Source organism: Copadichromis virginalis, linkage group LG19, assembly GCF_057382275.1.
Source record: "Copadichromis virginalis isolate Kocher_CV1m ecotype Utaka linkage group LG19, C_Virginalis_male_GT1.1, whole genome shotgun sequence".
Taxonomy (NCBI): Eukaryota; Metazoa; Chordata; class Actinopteri; order Cichliformes; family Cichlidae; genus Copadichromis; species Copadichromis virginalis.
In genome coordinates, this window is record NC_140636.1 from 17,702,763 (window position 1) to 17,720,690 (window position 17,928).

Genomic DNA, 17,928 nt, shown 5'->3' on the forward strand with positions numbered 1-17,928 from the left:
AGCGCAAATCTCACTGTATGCCTACAGGCACCCAGTGGTGATTTTTATATACACATGTAATATCCTGCAGGGCAGGTGTCCCATTCATAAGCGCCCCTGCCTACTTTTAAACAACTCAGGTGAGAACGTCTTTTAAATGACGTCACACTGAACATTTCCTACCCCCCAGAGCTTTGGGCGACGTATCAATTTAGTCCACTCCCTGGAGGGTTGACTACTGACGCAATGTGATGTGCTTCTCTTCTGTTATTGCTCTCATCTTTCACAGTGCACCTCTCGCTGACACTTGCCACAAGCTGTGTTTTAATGGGGCAATTCCACCGAGATGAAATGAGTGGTGCTCGACTCTGACCAGAGCGGGGTTAAACGAGAGTAGGCCGGTGCTAAGCGTGATTTCACCATCACTGCAGTTTGAGCGAAAATGCCCTTATCTCAAGCATGAAGCATAATTACATTTTCACAAAAAACGGTGGCACTTGTATCACATTCTTGTTTTTAATTTGAGTTTTGAAAAAAATCTAATCATGGAATAAAAAAAGAATGCAATAATTATTGTGGCTGAGGTTAAAAAGATTGATCATTTTAAGGAAATGTGAGAAAGTGCGCTGGAAACAGACTCGTTAAATAAATCACAATGTGCATGTTCTCGTCACAAATGACAGGAAACAACGTAAAAACCACGTCCATCGCGTATTCTGTTCTTCACGATTTAACTTGACGTCATTTCCTCTAGAATATTTTAACATGTTTATCTCCATGAACAGAAATAATTTAAATGACATTTACTTTTCATGACTTTTTTTGATAAGCAGTGTAAAACGGCAAATTAGTTTGTGCTCTGACATCATGTTAGCAACTGAGAAACTCCAAGCAATAGACGTGTAAAAACATCTGTATTATGGGGATTTACTGGGATAGTTTTTAATAGCTAGCAACTGGCCAGTTGCGATGTTGATCCAGGCCCAACATGATCCAATTACAATGATATAGGAACAACACCACACTGAGACCTCAGCGGAGAGATATATGTGCTCCAGCAGATCCTGGGTCTTTCCGAGTTCTACCTGCCTCCTCCTGGTAGAAAATTCCTGCCTCACATCACACCGGAGGATCCAGGAGGTATCATACTCAGATGCCTGAACCACCTCAAAAGCCTGCTTTTGATTGTGAGGAGCAGTGACTCTACTCTGAACCCCTCTCGAATGCCTAGTCTCACTAGGGTAAGGATGATGTTATATACGCCCATTGCAAGCTTGAAGTAGTCTTTAGGTTTTAGCTATTTTGTAACCAACAAGTTGCAACCGTGAGAGTGTGCAGTAAACCAGATTTCTTAATCAGATCCACCACTCACTTGTAAAGTCAGATTTCAAAATACCAGCATGGTATTTGTCAAAATCATCAAGACAGAGCTTTAAAACATGACTTCATGTACCAGTGCGTGTTGCCATGGCAGCCACATCCATTTTTATATACAGTCTTTGTGTGTAATGTGGTCTAGGACTACAACCTTTGACAAAATAGTATCTGCAAAACAGAAATTCATTAAGATAAACTAAAATTATGGTGAATTACAGGTCATACACAATCAAGCAGCTGCAGTAGTAAACTCTGAAGCGTATTAAGGTAAGCAAATCTTATGAAATTAAGATTAGTTTGTTAGAATATGAATGTGTTATTTGTTCTTTAAAAGGTCACAGAAACAGCATGTGAATGTTTTCATCCTCTTATCAGATAATATTCACTTCCTTCTGCTATCCTCCTCCTCAGAGATACATGGACACCTCAAATTAAACTCATTCAAAGATGCCAAGCTACAGCTTTAGGAGCTTGTAAACACAATTATAAATCTAGGGCTCCATCTGTTTTACGTAGCTAAGTTTTACTCAGTTAAATGAACAATTTCTTCTGGTCTGAACATCCTGAAAAGTATCAGTTTTCCAACTGTTTCCAACTCTTTTTTCTTTGCTGTGTTAGTTGGATTCTTTCAGCTACAGGGCTCAGCTTCTATTACACGAGTTCAACGCTAGTCCCATCAAAACTATAACGTTATACTTTTACATTTTGTCTCAGAGGGTCTTCTGGGGTCCGACGTGGCACGAACTTGCCATCTCTGCGGACCGACTCGATTAGCGACTGACCTTTCATTATCGTCTGTACATCATCAGCGAGCTTCGAGGCACTAGGGAGAGCTGGTGCACCAAACTCCAGATTTCTTATTGATCTGTGTTACTGTGAAGCATGCATCAAAACGGCACAGGAGGAACTGACTGGAGGAACCAGACAGTGAAAGGTAGCAGGGATAATGATTGGTTACACAACCGAGGCAGGGACAATTTAAAAAATAAATAAGTAAAAAAAGAAAAAGAAAATCTGTATCCTGTCAAGTTTGGTTACAAGTTAAAACTGAATGAAAGCAAAATATACTTTTTCAGAGTGTGGAAGCAATTCTCCCCAGAGTTATGGCTCATTAAGTCAGCCCAAGCCCTTCACAGCTACATAAGCAACAAAGATAAAGTTTGGAAAGTTTAAATTAAACATTTTTCAAGTGCCTGACAATCTGCTTCCATATCTGCTTCTCAACTAAAATACAAAACAAAAAAAAGCTATGAGTGAGGGACAAATAGTTTTATTTCAAGTACTGGCTAACAGGTCAGAGATTGTACAATAATTTGGATCGTCCACTCTTGAAAACCTCTATTTCATTCATTCTTTTGGTACAGCTGCAGGTGGTGACACACTCTTTATAAAGAGCCATTATGATGTGCGAAGTAATTCATTTAAGAGTGCATGGCTCTGCGTGTGAAAACCTCTACTTGAGTGGCACCAAACACTCTGTAAGTGTTTTAATCCACTTAAAATGCTGGCATCGTACATTTACTGCAGAAAATGATGGCCCTGGTTTTAATCAGAGGCGTAAAACGGAGCTAATAACACTGTGTTTCTTTGACTGATCACTAAGCAAGAGAATCTTTTACAATATAAATTACACCGTTAACAGCTCGTAATGAGCTCAGATCATTAAAGAACTGATTTGGAAATCCTCTACTGAGCAGAAGAAAAGAGGGAAGGAGTAACAGATTTATTGCATTTTCGTGGCATTGTTTACAGCAATCGTTCAGTGAAAGGAAAACTCCAATGGAAACAATGAAAGCCTGTTGGAGCGACTTTGATCCTGCCTTCATAAGGACTCAGCGCAGCCTGAATATTCTGTGTGAGCTTTCACACACAGAGCTTTCTATTGGAGCAGCATAACTGGCATTACTTTGTACATTTTGCCCATTTGTCAGTGTGAGGATGTGTACATGTCAGCTGTTGTTATCAACAAAGCAGCGATATGACCTTATGTATGTTATCGCCTTACCTTAGAGTCAGGTCATGTAATGTGGCGTGTTCCCAGAATTTACAGGCTTTTTTAGGATACATACACGCTACAGCTCAAAGTGTCCCAGTTCTGATGTTTTTCTTTCATGTGGCCCAGATTTAATGTTTTCTGATCAGTGTAAGCAGCAAAATAACTGCATGGAGTCGCAGTTTTCCAGCTCCAGTCTGGACCACACAGAGGTGTGCTGCACAACCAGATCAGCTTGAATATGAAAACATGGTCAGGTTTCTTCAGATTCACTCTGCAGCAGAACACGTCCAAGGTGAACTATGTGAGAAAGAAATTTAATAGCAGAGTTGAATTTTCTTTTCTTTTTTTGGAAGCCTTTTATTTAGTATATTTGTTTAAAATATTTTGGGGTCACAGAAATATTACTTTGTTAGCACTGTAGCTAGCTGGTGATTGATGATAAGGACTAGTGATTTGCATTTAGTCAATAACCAGCAATCTGAGAAAGATTGCTACAGTAAATTGCCCTAAAGCAGGACTTCAGACCTCCTCTTAATTCAGTAAAATCTCTCTTTTAAAATCACTGAGACGACATTTTTAGTAGAGAAATTTATAACAAACAAGCCAGCATCAACTAGTGTTGAAGGTAAATACAAGGCTTCCAGCTGGTAAAGCAGAAAGGCTAGCTGGATCTCACCATGCAGAAAACAGCAGGGACAGATGCAACAAAAACTGCATGGGATATAAAACACCAAATACCTATCAGAGCATGTTCTACTTGTAACAGGACACTAAATATTTTCTATCTGAACTGATCTAAAAGTCAGAAATTTGAGTTTAACAACCTGTGAACATTCATAGATATGGGCATAAATATATATTATTTACATGTAAGTGTTAACAGTTTATTTTATTTTATTTTTTTAAAAGGAGCACAAATGATATCCCCAATGGCAGCAGCCCAAAAAACTCAAGCTGTGAATTAAAGTGTGAGTACTTCTTAAAGTGTGATTTGAAGATACATCCTCACCCTTTGACAGGGATCTCCAGGTTAAAGAGATTAATTAGATAAGTAATGCACTTAATGTAAATGGGCTGTATTTATATTTCTTAGTTTGACATCATGCTGTAATGTTTACTGAGGGTACGGTATGGTCAGGTATGGTACAGAGCCTCAGCTAAAAGCTATGAATTCTGGGATAGGTTGGGCCACGAAGGATACACCTGATCTATCCTTCAAATCCACGGTAATCGATTTGGAGCAGCCTTCGAATTGGGACGCTTGGCTGTGACATAATCGTCCTCCGAAGGATGCGGCCTATGAATTGGGACATACTTATCACCTCAAATAAATATTAGCATCATCATGTGACTGTTAGCATACAGATTTTCATAGTTAACATTTTCATCACGTCTTGGTTTTGCTAGATTTCGTCATTAACCAAAGATCTTAACCCTCTCAGGCTCAAATTAAACTTTTTGTTGCTAATGCACAACCAAGTCCTGCAGTGGTACTTCTGAGTAAAAAAACCTCATAAAATATGTACAGGGAGTGCAGAATTATTAGGCAAATGAGTAATTTGTCCACTTCATCCTCTTCATGCATGTTGTCTTACTCCAAGCTGTATAGGCTCGAAAGCCTACTACCAATTAAGCATATTAGGTGATGTGCATCTCTGTAATGAGAAGGGGTGTGGTCTAATGACATCAACACCCTATATCAGGTGTGCATAATTATTAGGCAACGTCCTTTCCTTTGGCAAAATGGGTCAAAAGAAGGACTTGACAGGCCCAGAAAAGTCAAAAATAGTGAGATATCTTGCAGAGGGATGCAGCAGTCTCAAAATTGCAAAGCTTCTGAAGCGTGATCATCGAACAATCAAGCGTTTCATTCAAAATAGTCAACAGGGTCGCAAGAAGCGTGTGGAAAAACCAAGGCGCAAAATAACTGCCCATGAACTGAGAAAAGTCAAGCGTGCAGCTGCCAAGATGCCACTTGCCACCAGTTTGGCCATATTTCAGAGCTGCAACATCACTGGAGTGCCCAAAAGCACAAGGTGTGCAATACTCAGAGACATGGCCAAGGTAAGAAAGGCTGAAAGACGACCACCACTGAACAAGACACACAAGCTGAAACGTCAAGACTGGGCCAAGAAATATCTCAAGACTGGTTTTTCTAAGGTTTTATGGACTGATGAAATGAGAGTGAGTCTTGATGGGCCAGATGGATGGGCCCGTGGCTGGATTGGTAAAGGGCAGAGAGCTCCAGTCCGACTCAGACGCCAGCAAGGTGGAGGTGGAGTACTGGTTTGGGCTGGTATCATCAAAGATGAGCTTGTGGGGCCTTTTCGGGTTGAGGATGGAGTCGAGCTCAACTCCCAGTCCTACTGCCGGTTTCTGGAAGACACCTTCAAGCAGTGGTACAGGAAGAAGTCTGCATCCTTCAAGAAAAACATGATTTTCATGCAGGACAATGCTCCATCACACACGTCCAAGTACTCCACAGCGTGGCTGGCAAGAAAGGGTATAAAAGAAGAAAAACTAATGACATGGCCTCCTTGTTCACCTGATCTGAACCCCATTGAGAACCTGTGGTCCATCATCAAATGTGAGATTTACAAGGAGGGAAAACAGTACACCTCTCTGAACAGTGTCTGGGAGGCTGTGGTTGCTGCTGCACGCAATGTTGATGGTGAACAGATCAAAACACTGACAGAATCCATGGATGGCAGGCTTTTGAGTGTCCTTGCAAAGAAAGGTGGCTATATTGGTCGCTGATTTGTTTTTGTTTTGTTTTTGAATGTCAGAAATGTATATTTGTGAATGTGGAGATGTTATATTGGTTTCACTGGTAAAAATAAATAATTGAAATGGGTATATATTTGTTTTTTGTTAAGTTGCCTAATAATTATGCACAGTAATAGTCACCTGCACACACAGATATCCCCCTAAAATAGCTAAAACTAAAAACAAACTAAAAACTACTTCCAAAAACATTCAGCTTTGATATTAATGAGTTTTTTGGGTTCATTGAGAACATGGTTGTTGTTCAATAATAAAATTATCCCTCAAAAATACAACTTGCCTAATAATTCTGCACTCCCTGTTGTCACGGTTCTGGGTCCGTTGGACCCAGTATTTTGAGTTCATTATGTTTTGGTACTTTTGCATCATGGATTTTCCTTTCTGTTTCTCTGGTACTTGGTGTTTCAGTTATCTTGGTGTTTTTCTATATTATGATTTATGATCTGATACTGTTGTGATTATGATTATCATTTAGTAGCCTTTGGTCAGTGTCAAGTCTGTCTCTGTCTAGTCTGTGTCTTAGTAAAGTGTGTTTTGTTTCCTGTTTTACTTTGAAGGTTCTTGTTCCTGTCTGATGTTAGTATGTGCAGCTTTGTTCCCCCTGTCTCGCTAGCCCTGATCTCTCCCAGCTGTGTCTCCCTCCTGTTGCCGATTCCCCGTTACTACCCTGTGTATATAAGCCCTGTGTGTTTTCCTGCCTGTTGCCGGTTTGTCTGTATTACTCGGTGTCCTGCTCGTCTCTCTGCCTTTCGGCCCTTTTTGTATCATCTCAGGTTTGTCATTTAGCTTTCCCAGTTCAGGTCTTTAGTTTTGTCTTCCCTCTTGCCTGTTTGCCTTCTCACTCCTGTATAAATAAACTCACCGGCATCTTATCCACTGCCTGCATCTTGGGTCCTCCTTCTAAATCCACACGGCTCGCCTCGGCAGCCGTGACACCTGTATATGGGGTAATCAGGTTCTTAGTTTTTAACTGTTGCAAATTGGCAACGCCTGCCTCGAGAGGGTTAAAAGTTAATGTGATTGTCAAAAAAGGAACATAAACACCAAACTTCATGACAATTCATCCAACTGTTTCATTTTAATTTTATTGTCAATGATTTCGTGTTTGAGGATCTGCAAAACCATAGGGATCCCTGGGGCTATGGATACTTGTGTTAACTATCAAAACCCAAGTGGTTTACCAACTGCAGCTAGCTTGACTACAGATGTGAAAAATAGCACTGAACTATAGCATATTAAAGCGGCATGTTTTAACTTTGAAAAACCGCCACCATGCTGAGCACTGTGCGGTATTCCTGATGTTAGAGTGCAATTAATGGAGCCAAAATAGCTCATAAATGTGCATGTTTGACACCATGACATATCAGCCACACTGTTCCTATAATATTAAACTAATAAAATAAGTAAAAATCACATTAATTAAGTCATATAAAATCATGCCTACTTGCTTATGAAGAAGTGATATTATAGACAGCAACTCCAGATTTAGGGGTATGATTAAGATTTATTTCCTTTTGAAAATATACCCATAAATTTGTCATATGAAAACAATTATACAACCTTGAACATTTTATCACAACAGGATCACACAAGTTAACACCCACATCCCTGCATTACAAAGAATTGCCCTTAATTGAGTCACTTTTTTTTTTGTTTTCTCGAAACATTTAGAACAATTTCAACAACAACGGAAACCCCCCCTTAAACAGTACAAGATCCACTACAACTTTAAAATTTCCATCTATTAAATACCCAGGACCTTTTGGTAGCCCCTGGGAAGCATCCCGACACGCTAGCTTGAAGTGATGCGCTCAAAGAAAAATGCGAGAGGAAGGGGAATTCAACCCATAAATGTGCGAAGCTCAACTGTGTCTTGTCCCAAAGAGGGCACTGGCCAGTAAATCTTTGCCATTGTGTCTAGCTTTTATATCATATCAGGGGATTTGTCTGGCAGAAAAATCTCCAATGATTTATTATGTTATAAAATGGGTTTAACATGCCATTTCTATGGCTAGAAGCCTTTCCAGAGCAATAACAGAATTGTCCACTGCTGTTTGTCAGGAAAAGCGTCTTGTTTTGCTGGGAAGTGAGCTCCAAGGGAAAGACAAAGCTCTGGCCTCACATTATAACTACATTTCTGTAAGTTTAGAAAAAACTATCCAGTGTTGAAGTCATTCCAAGGAGGACAATGACCCCTTTTCATAATGTAGCTATGCAGCATCTCTTTTGAATATATTAATTGTCATTTTGCATACAAACATATATAATCCTCTGTTTTACTCAACAGTGGCGTTGGTGTCGTTACAATGACCGAACGAGAAGAAAAAGGCCTGGAAAAATGCTTTGGACCCCATCATTCGCTTTAATTGTTCCACCCAACAAGAAAGGCAATGCGTGCACATGCACAAAGAAACACACGAATGCAACATGCGCACACAGATGCACGCGCACATACAAGCACGCACGCACACATGAACACAACGCACACCTTTCACACTGCAGCTAAGATGGGTATTAGACAATTTAGTCCTGACATGTTGCAGCGATGATAGCTCTACTGCCACGCAAAGACGTCCCCTGTCAGTCCCGGCGGCTCCCTCCTTCACCTTGATGTCACGGTGAGTCGACAACATCATTACTCATCACATCACCACTGAATCACATGCCTAGTGCAACACTATATCACTCCCATATTGATATGTTGGTTATAGTATTATATTCAGTGTACTGTATGAGAACATTATTTCATATAAACACGTCCACGGTTTCATATATCACTTTTATGGTCACATGTCCACTTTGTCACAACGTCACCGTCATATCGACACCCACTATAAATGTACATGACTTTCATTTGTCACAAATCCACTGTGTCATAGAAAAAACTTTATTTTTTTCCCTAACTGATATGTGTGCACTGTGCCGTTAACACCGTTATGGTGTGTGCCAGTCTGCGTTGTTTTCAGATCATTTTCATGTTGACCCTTCGTGGGCCACTTGTTTCCGTCGCCTCTGCTGAAGCCCCGTTGGATTTGCGAGGGACATACTCCATATCAAAGTTGCTCTTATGGCGTCCTTTCCCTCGGCTCCAGGCAAACAGAAACAGGAAGCAGAAGATGACCACACCTAGGAAGGACAGGCAGCCCATGGCTGTAGATATAATGATAGTCTTAATGTCTAATGTGTCTGTCATGTTGTACAGTGCAGTCCCATTCCCCGATGTGCTGTTGGAGTCTGTCAGATTATTTGTGCTCCTGTTGCTATATTGAGATCTATCCCCAATGCTCAGACTCTTCACAGCTAAAGAGGCCGAAAGGCTAGCATTGCCAGCGGGGTTACTGGCAATACACCTATACACCCCGTGGTCATGCAGCTCTGCTGTCTTGATCTCAAGGGTACCATCTGGTCGGACCTCCACCCTACCACGGCTTTTGGCTGTGATATAGCGTCTGTGAGGTGTAATCCAGACCACAGACGGCTGTGGCGCTCCCTCTGCCATGCAGCTCAGACGGGCGGGCTGGCCTTCGTCAGCCATCAGCAGCTGTGTGGTGTTGGGTCCAATCCGTGGCTTGGTGCAGGTCATGTACTTGGACACCAGAGGCTCCTTGAGGTCCTGGAGAGTTTGCCCAATGAGGTTCTGAGGTGCGCTGCACTTAGGCTGGACATCCAAAATCTGCAGAGAAGGGGGCTTGTGGCTGTTGAGCAGCCAAAGCAATCTGCAGTCGCACACTAACGGGTTTCCACCCAAACAAAGCCTCTTCAAGCTGTCTAGAGAGGCGAACACTCCCTTCTCCAGAGAGTCCAGTCGGTTCTCTGACACATCCAGTAGTTGTAAAGATTTGAGGCCCGCAAAAGCAAAGGGCTCTATAGAAACCAGCTGAGCCCCTTGGAGGCGGAGCTCCAGCAAGTGTGAGAGTTGGCCCAGATCTCCCTGGTGGATGTGCTGGATGCGGCAGTAGGACAGGTTGAGATGCGTGAGGTAGGGTAGGTTGTGCAGTGCTGTGCCTGGGAAGGCAGTCAGGTTAGTGTTGGTTATGAACAATGTTGTGAGGTTGAGGCCATGCAGCGAGAGGGGAGGCAGTGTGTCCAGCCAGGGCCAGAAATCAATTTCTAAATGGTGGAGACGAGATAACCTCTTAAAAGAGAAAGGCTTAAGAAAACTAATGCTCAGGTAGCGCATGCGCAGCTCGACCAGGCTGTGCAGATGTGCCAGAGCGTCACTAGGTACGACCGTCAAATTGGAACGTTCCAGTGTCAGGCTTTGAAGTCCGAGTAATCCAGTAAAGGCCCGCTGAGAGATGAAAACCAGCTCGTTATCGCCCACCTCCAGTGATGTCAACCTACGCAGATCTTGAAAGGCATGATCCAGAAGAACCACCAGTCTGTTGTGGCTGAGATCAAGGCGGGTGAGGCTGGTCAGGCCCGACAGAACACCGACAGGAACCAGTTGGAGAAGGTTACTGCGGAAGTTGAGCGAGCGGAGAGCAAGCTGAGAACGAAATGAACCAGGCTCGACCGCACTGATGAGGTTGTCGCTGAGATCCAGGTCTTCTAGTTGCTGGAATGAAGAGAAGTTGTCCGGCGTGATGACGCGCAGCTTGTTCTTACTGAGGTCTAGGACACGTGTCTCAATGGGGATGCCTTCAGGGATGGTGAGGAGGCGCTTGCGGTGGCAACTGACCGATTTGCTTGGAGCAGAGCAATCACATCGGGCGGGGCAGCTCAGAACCGAGCTGGCCAGGAGAAGCAGCAAGGCCCCGCCCAGAAAGAGGTGGCAGTGGTGCGATGCTGGGTGTCGCATGTCTCTTTTACCCACGATGCCCTCTTTCATGGCACAGCTTCTTGTGCATACAGAGCACCATCACGAACAAGCTCTGCAAGACATGAACAAGAAATGTGTTAAATTACACTTACACTCAGGCTGCACCCCCTCCTCCGCCTTCGTGCATTTTTCAACCTTTTACAACCTTTTACACTTTGTCTACTTAAGCTGCCAACTCTGTTCTCCTTTAATGAACTGTCCCTTTTCCTGGCGAGGTGGATATGAGGGAATTAAACTCCCAGCAGGGCGAGACACAGCAAGAAATAGAAATATCAGCCCCAGAAAAATGTGAACGTTCATCACTGTGTTAGCACAAAAGGTTGCAGGCTAACTGGAGATGTTTTACGAGGATGGAAGATGTTTCAGCCCAATGGCGAGAAATGTCCCTCGTTAGAGTCCACTGAGGCTGAATGCCCATGTGGATTTGTTGTTGCTGCATGTGTGTGAGTTGACAGCGTGTGCTTGCTGCTATAATTAAATCTACAGAGTTTTGCCAGCACATGTAACCCCAACACAATGAATGGAAGTATATATTATATACAACTCTTTATTTAGCGATCGACATATTGAGTCAACTCACTTATTGTTAAATATTGCACTGAACACAGTGTGTTTCTATAATTTTCACTAAGATGTTGTGACAAATGGCAGTTTCACATGCTTTCTCTTCTTTCTTTTCTGTGCTTATTATTTTTTCGTTATGGTGTATGCATTTGTATTGCACTTTGTACTGCTTAAATAACCCAGCAATACTTATTGTATTTCGAAAAATACATTTTTATTTTTGCAGCACAGTGGACTAACACCTCTGCAGCCACTGTGCATGTTTCGCCGTGCACGTGATTTATTCTCAGCTCGCGATTATACAAAAGGTGTTTACCGTGGCCACATTTGCTGCTTTGCATAACAGTGCATGCAACTGTTTCCAGTTAAATCATTTTGAGTTAATTCAAACCAAATTCTTTCAATTATGTTTAAGGAGACAAATGCAAACGTGGCCACTTGCACAAGTTTTTTTCCCACACGGGTGAGGTGATTACACACTAATAATTTTCAGAGGCTGCTTTAGTGAATTTAAATACGCATTTTTATTCATTTGTCCTGCGAAATGTGGCTCTTAATTTCCATTCCTGCAAAGGCAGGGCTGGAAAGGAAGCATAGATAACAGCAGGGTAATGAGGAGACGGATGCAGAGTTCAACAGTAAAATGTTATCTCTAAGAGCCGAATCTCTCCATGGCTCGGAAAGACACAGACTTTGACAGAAAAAACCACCAGTGAGCAGCCACAGGTTGTTGAATTGACAGATGGCTATGTAGACAGAGAGGCTGACCATAATTGCCTTATTACCAGTAGTATTTGCATTCTGCTCATGGCTATCTTTGCCAATTAGGTGTGCAAAACGTAAGGCACATCTGTGAGTGGTGGAAATTTGAATGCTCTGTGATAAAGGCAAGGAAAAATGGGAGAAATATGAAAGGCGCCTTTAGAAAAGCTTTTCCACTGCTTGCAGAGCTCGCAAAGCAAAATCCTGCCAAGGTAAGCAGATGATGAGCACACAGACAGACACGTACCTTACTTTGATAGTGAAGTGAGTGACGTTCAGAAAATAGCTGAGATGAGGCAGAAGGAGCCATGCACACTCACTCATCCTCTTTCTTACAGCACTCACCCCACCGCTCAGCTCATCAGCCGCACCGCTCGCATCTCCATATCTCTGCCTTTCTTTCCCCTTTTCTTTCTATTGCTGTTTTATCTCCGTATCCTCCTGTTCACACATCTTCCACCTAACTCCTTTTCTCTCCGCGGTCCTGCCTGGCAAAAGCCCCAGTCCGTTCATCAGTCCCTGCAGGCTGGGTTTTTATCGATCGCGGCGCAGACACATCAGATGCCAGGAATGTAGCCTTTAACAAAGAGCAGGCCGTTGCCACAGCAACTACAAACCCTTACTCCCATCGGCTCTGTGTTGTCTGCCAATCAAATTAATGAAAAAAGGAAGGAATAGAGTAAGGGCTGGGGGGTGATGTTTTTCCATATTCATTTAGTTTTCATATTGAGACAACAAACTATTTGAATGTATGGGTAGAAATTCAGGTCCGCTGGTGGAGCCAAGCTCACTTTAAGGTGTTTCCGAGCGCCTCGCTATTTGTCGGCCTGTCTTGTTTCCCATCCATCTGGTGCTCTGGTAACTATCTATGTCTCTCTACCTTATTATCCTTCCACATGCCTGCTTCTTTCTTTGTGTATTTATCAGTCTGCCCTTACCCGCCAGCTTCTCTTCCTCCCTGCTTCTCTGTTTAATAATTACAGTCCACTTCTCTTTTGCTGCAGTGGGGAACTGGCCTGGTGATGTGCTGATGAGTCGTGTGTCAGGCGGTCCTGCCACGGCTCTGCTCTGAGAGTTAGCCTACAAACGGAAACGGCACCATCTCGTCAGTTATTAAAGCTTGTATCAGGAGTAAACTAGCTGTTGTTTTACGCTTTCATTTCTCCACAGTTAGAAAAGGTTTTAAAAAATGAAGCAGAGGAAAATTTTATGCATTTTAAAGCAGAAATTGTGGAAAAAAAAAACTGTACAGTTGCTATATTGCTTCATGAATCAAAATCTGTCCAGGTTCCCATGCGGACACTGGTGCAATAAAGGTGATTCCCACAAGACTCCAAATCATGTCCTTGGATTAAAATACTATTTCAACATTTGTGCAAGCGCATAACCTTGAAAACTGATGTAGCTTTGATTCTTCTAAAGACCAGCAGTCTGTTTGATGCCCCCACACACACCCAACACCACTCTGCCGCTCACCGTTCTAGTTTATCTCCACAGAATAGCTGAATGGATAACTGATAAGAATGATCACACTTTCTAATAACCATCATCGCAAAAGGGTAAATAGTAGTAAACAAAAGTAAAATTAAACTTTCATCATTTTTAACTTTTAACTTGGTTAAAAGTTGTTTTTTAAACCAACCATAAACTTTGTTTGGCTATTGAAAAAGTTGTGACTGATGTTTAAAAGTATGTGTGAGTAGATGGGGGTAGTGATGGTTCCTCTCTTAGCTCAGGGCACTCTCACAAAAGAGTTTCACATCCTGGTAAACAAAGGTTTAAAAAAGAAATCACAGGACTGTGGTCATTATCAGTCTCACTCATTATTCATTGTTTGGTTATGTCTGGCAAAGTGTGTGAATCTCTGAAGTGCCTGCAGATGGATGAGGATGTACTTAGTGATCAGAAAATACTTTGATAAAATGTGGAAGTCTTTAAATACAAAATCCATTTAGTGATCTGACTATTGACCATTGCATTAAAAATTCATACTTTGAACTCTGAAACATTGCCATTCCACACACACCGACTTCTGCGTTACATATAGCATATATTCAGCTGCTTGTGAATGCAATTATCCAATCAGTCAACTGCATGGCAGCAAGAAAGCAACAGTAACTCAAATAACCATGTTACAACCAAGATTTGCAGAAGAGCATCTGTGAACACACAACATGTCCAACCTTGACGCAGATGGGCCACTGTAGCGGAAGACCACACTGGAAGCTGGACACTCAGACTACAATTTATATGAGGTTATTAAAACAGGACAACACAAAACTTAAAAAGACTGGTCTGCCGAGTTTGGATTTTTACTGCAACATTTGAATGGGAGGGTCAGAATTTGGCATAAATGGCACGAAAATGTGTATCCAGCTGCCCTGTATCGAAGGTTCAAGCTGGGATTTTTTCTTGGCACATTTTCGGCCGCTTAGTACCAAATAAGTCTCATTTAACAGCAGAGCCTCCCTGAATAATTTTGCTAACTATGTGCATCCCACAGACATCAGTGTACCAGTCCTTCCAGCAGGATAATGCGGCTAACAGATCTGCAGCAACTGTGCGGTACTACTACGTCAATAGGGACCAAAATCTGTAATGTTTCCAGCACCTTGTTCATGAAACTGTGTCGCAAAGAATTAAGGAAGCTCTAATGACTGTATGGGGTCCAAACTGCTCCTAGCAAGCTGTAACTAATGAAGTGGTCTGTGAGCATATAGTGCCTACTGCGTACACAAACACAAGAAAACAAATTACCAGTGGATTTGTTTCTTATCACCTTTGACACTGTAACTGTTTTTAAGTGAAACTGCAAGAGAGCATTCACTGGTTAATTGCATTATCCACCTCCAGATCACATTCGAAGCCCTCTATGTCACAGAAGCTTCTTCTATCAGAGTAACTCCACAGCCACTCAGATCACCACACCAATTTCTAGTGGGACTTCAACTGTGATATAGCACTGCTTCTGCAGACTCCTTTAACCATTAAAAACATCTATGGTTTTTTAGACATATTGTAAAATGCTAAATTAAGTTTGCTTACTTACTTACCCAAGAGACACAGATAAAATTCTTAGAAAAATACAGCAAATCCTGTAACTGTACCCCACATCTTTTTAACATTGTGGCATAATTAATCAAAATAAGCGAGGCCTTTGCTGAAACAATGGTGTTTTCTGCGGCAACAACTTTGTTCTATACTGAGTAGCACCTGGTGCGAATTAACCAGAGATTAACTAGCTTGTTGTGATGAAGGCTCTGTGTTCCCAGCAAAAAGCTTTTCAGACTTCCAGGCGATGACAGGTGGTGGAGGGTGTGAAAAGCAGATGGGAAAGAAAACCCATTTCCAACATGTTAAAGAGTCAGAGGAATAAAAGAAGAAACGAAAAAATACAAACAAGACTGAAAGGAACACATTTGTACTCAGTTGCCAGTTATTAAACATCTAACAGCACATTTAAAAACGTGAGCTCATGACCTTTTAAAACAGCACCAATATCTTTATATTAACAGTGAAGAATATTTATGTATAATATAAAACAGGTCTTGCAAAAGATGATCATGTTTAGAATTTGCAGGTGTTGGAGTGTTGAAATTTCCGTCTGGAGGCATCATTCAAAAGAGCAGTAGCCTGCTAACAACAGTGTAAACTGGACACGCCGGTTGTTTAACTACGCAGGTGGATTTATACGGCCGATACTGCTGAATAAAAGTTCAGTGTTTCATTATCTTTGTTAAAGCTTTTTCAAGCAATTATAAAAAACACCCAGCTTGTGTGAAAAGTTTTTCTTGTTCCTTTATGGGCTTAATAAACACACACACACACACACACACACACACACACACACACACACACACACACACACACACACACACACACACACACACACACACGGAAGAATTTAGCCAGGTTACTGAAGAGTCAGATATATATCAACCTGGATTTGTGCAGACCAATACATAGAATGAACTGTTGGTATTTAATTTTTATCGGCTGGATAAATATGTTAGTGGATTTGTTGCATTAACTCTAAACTCTGCATTTTCCCAAATACAGCCAGTTACAACTTGGTCCCGATAGATAAGAAACACTATGGAGAAAAACTGGAGAGGTTGGGTCTCTTGGCTGACTTGGGTGAGCTTGAGGAGGAGGTGCTCGAGGAGAGGGTGGTCTGGGTGTGTCTGCGTTCACTGCTGTGTCTGTGATCTGAACTCAGATAATGGTTAGATGGATGGATGGAGGTGCAAAGTGAACTTTAAGCTCGCCACAGTGAAGAGGTGCAGGATGTGATAGACAAAATGTAACACCGAGCCTGCGTTTTTTCAGAAGGAAAAGAGAAAAGGGAGTATTTTCCAACCCATAACTTTTAAGCTACACTAACTTAATACTATGGACGAATTGAACGGAAAATGAAAGAAAGCACTTTCGCTTTAAAGTACACGCAGATGTTAATCTGAATATTTAAACTGTGAAAACATTTAATGAAAATTCAGCAACTCAAAAAATTCTACCATTACCAAATTTTGAAATCCAATAATCCTGATGGAAAACGACAGCAACAAATTCCTAATTATACATTTGAGAGTAAAAAAATAGTCTTATAACAATGAGTCACTAAACATGATGACACAGAACTTATTCTACGGGTGCTCAGCTGTAACTGTGCTAAATGTGATTTATTTTAAAGAGAAAAAATAAACAATGGAACGCTCATTGGACTCACAGCTGTACCTGACCACCTCCTCACTGAATGGGCTACTGAGACAGCCACATCACGGTGCAGAAGCCTCCAGCATGTAAAGGGTTAAAGGGATGATTATTATCCTCTGTTATAATCATAATGAGACCAGAACTATAATATGAAAGCATTTACTGCGTCGAAGTAATCTGCACATCACTGACATATGACTCAACACTGCGAGTGGCCTGTTTAAATCTGTGGCTCTGACAAGCCTGACCCAGGCTGACATACAGTGGCACACATACAGTACCATAGATGCAGCTTCTCACTTTGAGCTTTACAATATTTTTAGAAAGAGTTGGAGCCAACCCTGTCACGTTCAAGATGCAAAATATACAAAAGCCCATAGAATTCTGGGTAAATTGTAATAGTAAGGCGGGTCATTGAGAAGGGCAGCCTACAGGGTTGAACGTTTTGGGATTTGGTTCTGAATTGGATTAGAGTCACAGTGAAACTGTAGAAAATCTGACAGCCGAAAAGGAGCTAGGGTGATGCATGAGTCACTGTGAGATGGAGAGAGAAAGAAAGAAGAGGGTAAAAAAGAGAGAGAGGGGAGAGAAGAACATAAAGCAGAAATGCATGAAGAAGTGAAGGAAAGCCACGCTTACAAGATTAGATGAAAACCCTTGTTTTCCTGAGCTGACCGTGACTTCTAATGTACTTTTTACTGCGTGAAGCTGGAGAAACTGATTGCAGCTCTTCCACGAGATCTCAGTAATACTCAGGCAATGTTCAGCGCACATGTTGATTTTAATCTGCGGGCTCATCTGTCAAGATGAGCACCATTAAATCCCTGTTCATTATCGCACCACTTACCAAATCTGCGGCCTTTGACAGGAGCAGAGCAAACGCAATTTACACTGGGAGGGACTTAATTGGACCGTACCAAAACATTTTATT

The 17,928-nt window shown here is 41.8% G+C and overlaps 1 protein-coding gene across 4 annotated transcripts in view; it reads right to left on the reverse strand.

The window, feature by feature from the left end:
• Positions 1-7,406: 7,406 nt before the first annotated feature.
• lingo2b (leucine rich repeat and Ig domain containing 2b) overlaps positions 7,407-17,928 on the reverse strand; it is a 41,745-nt gene continuing 31,223 nt past the window's right edge. The window contains exons 1-2 of one of the 4 annotated variants that reach the window (XM_085442532.1): positions 13,223-13,364; positions 7,407-11,010 (exon numbers count right to left, since the gene is read on the reverse strand). In XM_085442532.1, the coding sequence (XP_085298658.1) occupies positions 9,099-10,967 (1,869 nt within the window). In that variant the 5' untranslated portion in view covers positions 10,968-11,010; positions 13,223-13,364 and the 3' untranslated portion in view covers positions 7,407-9,098. The other 3 variants (XM_085442531.1, XM_085442533.1, XM_085442530.1) reach the window with 3 other exon arrangements.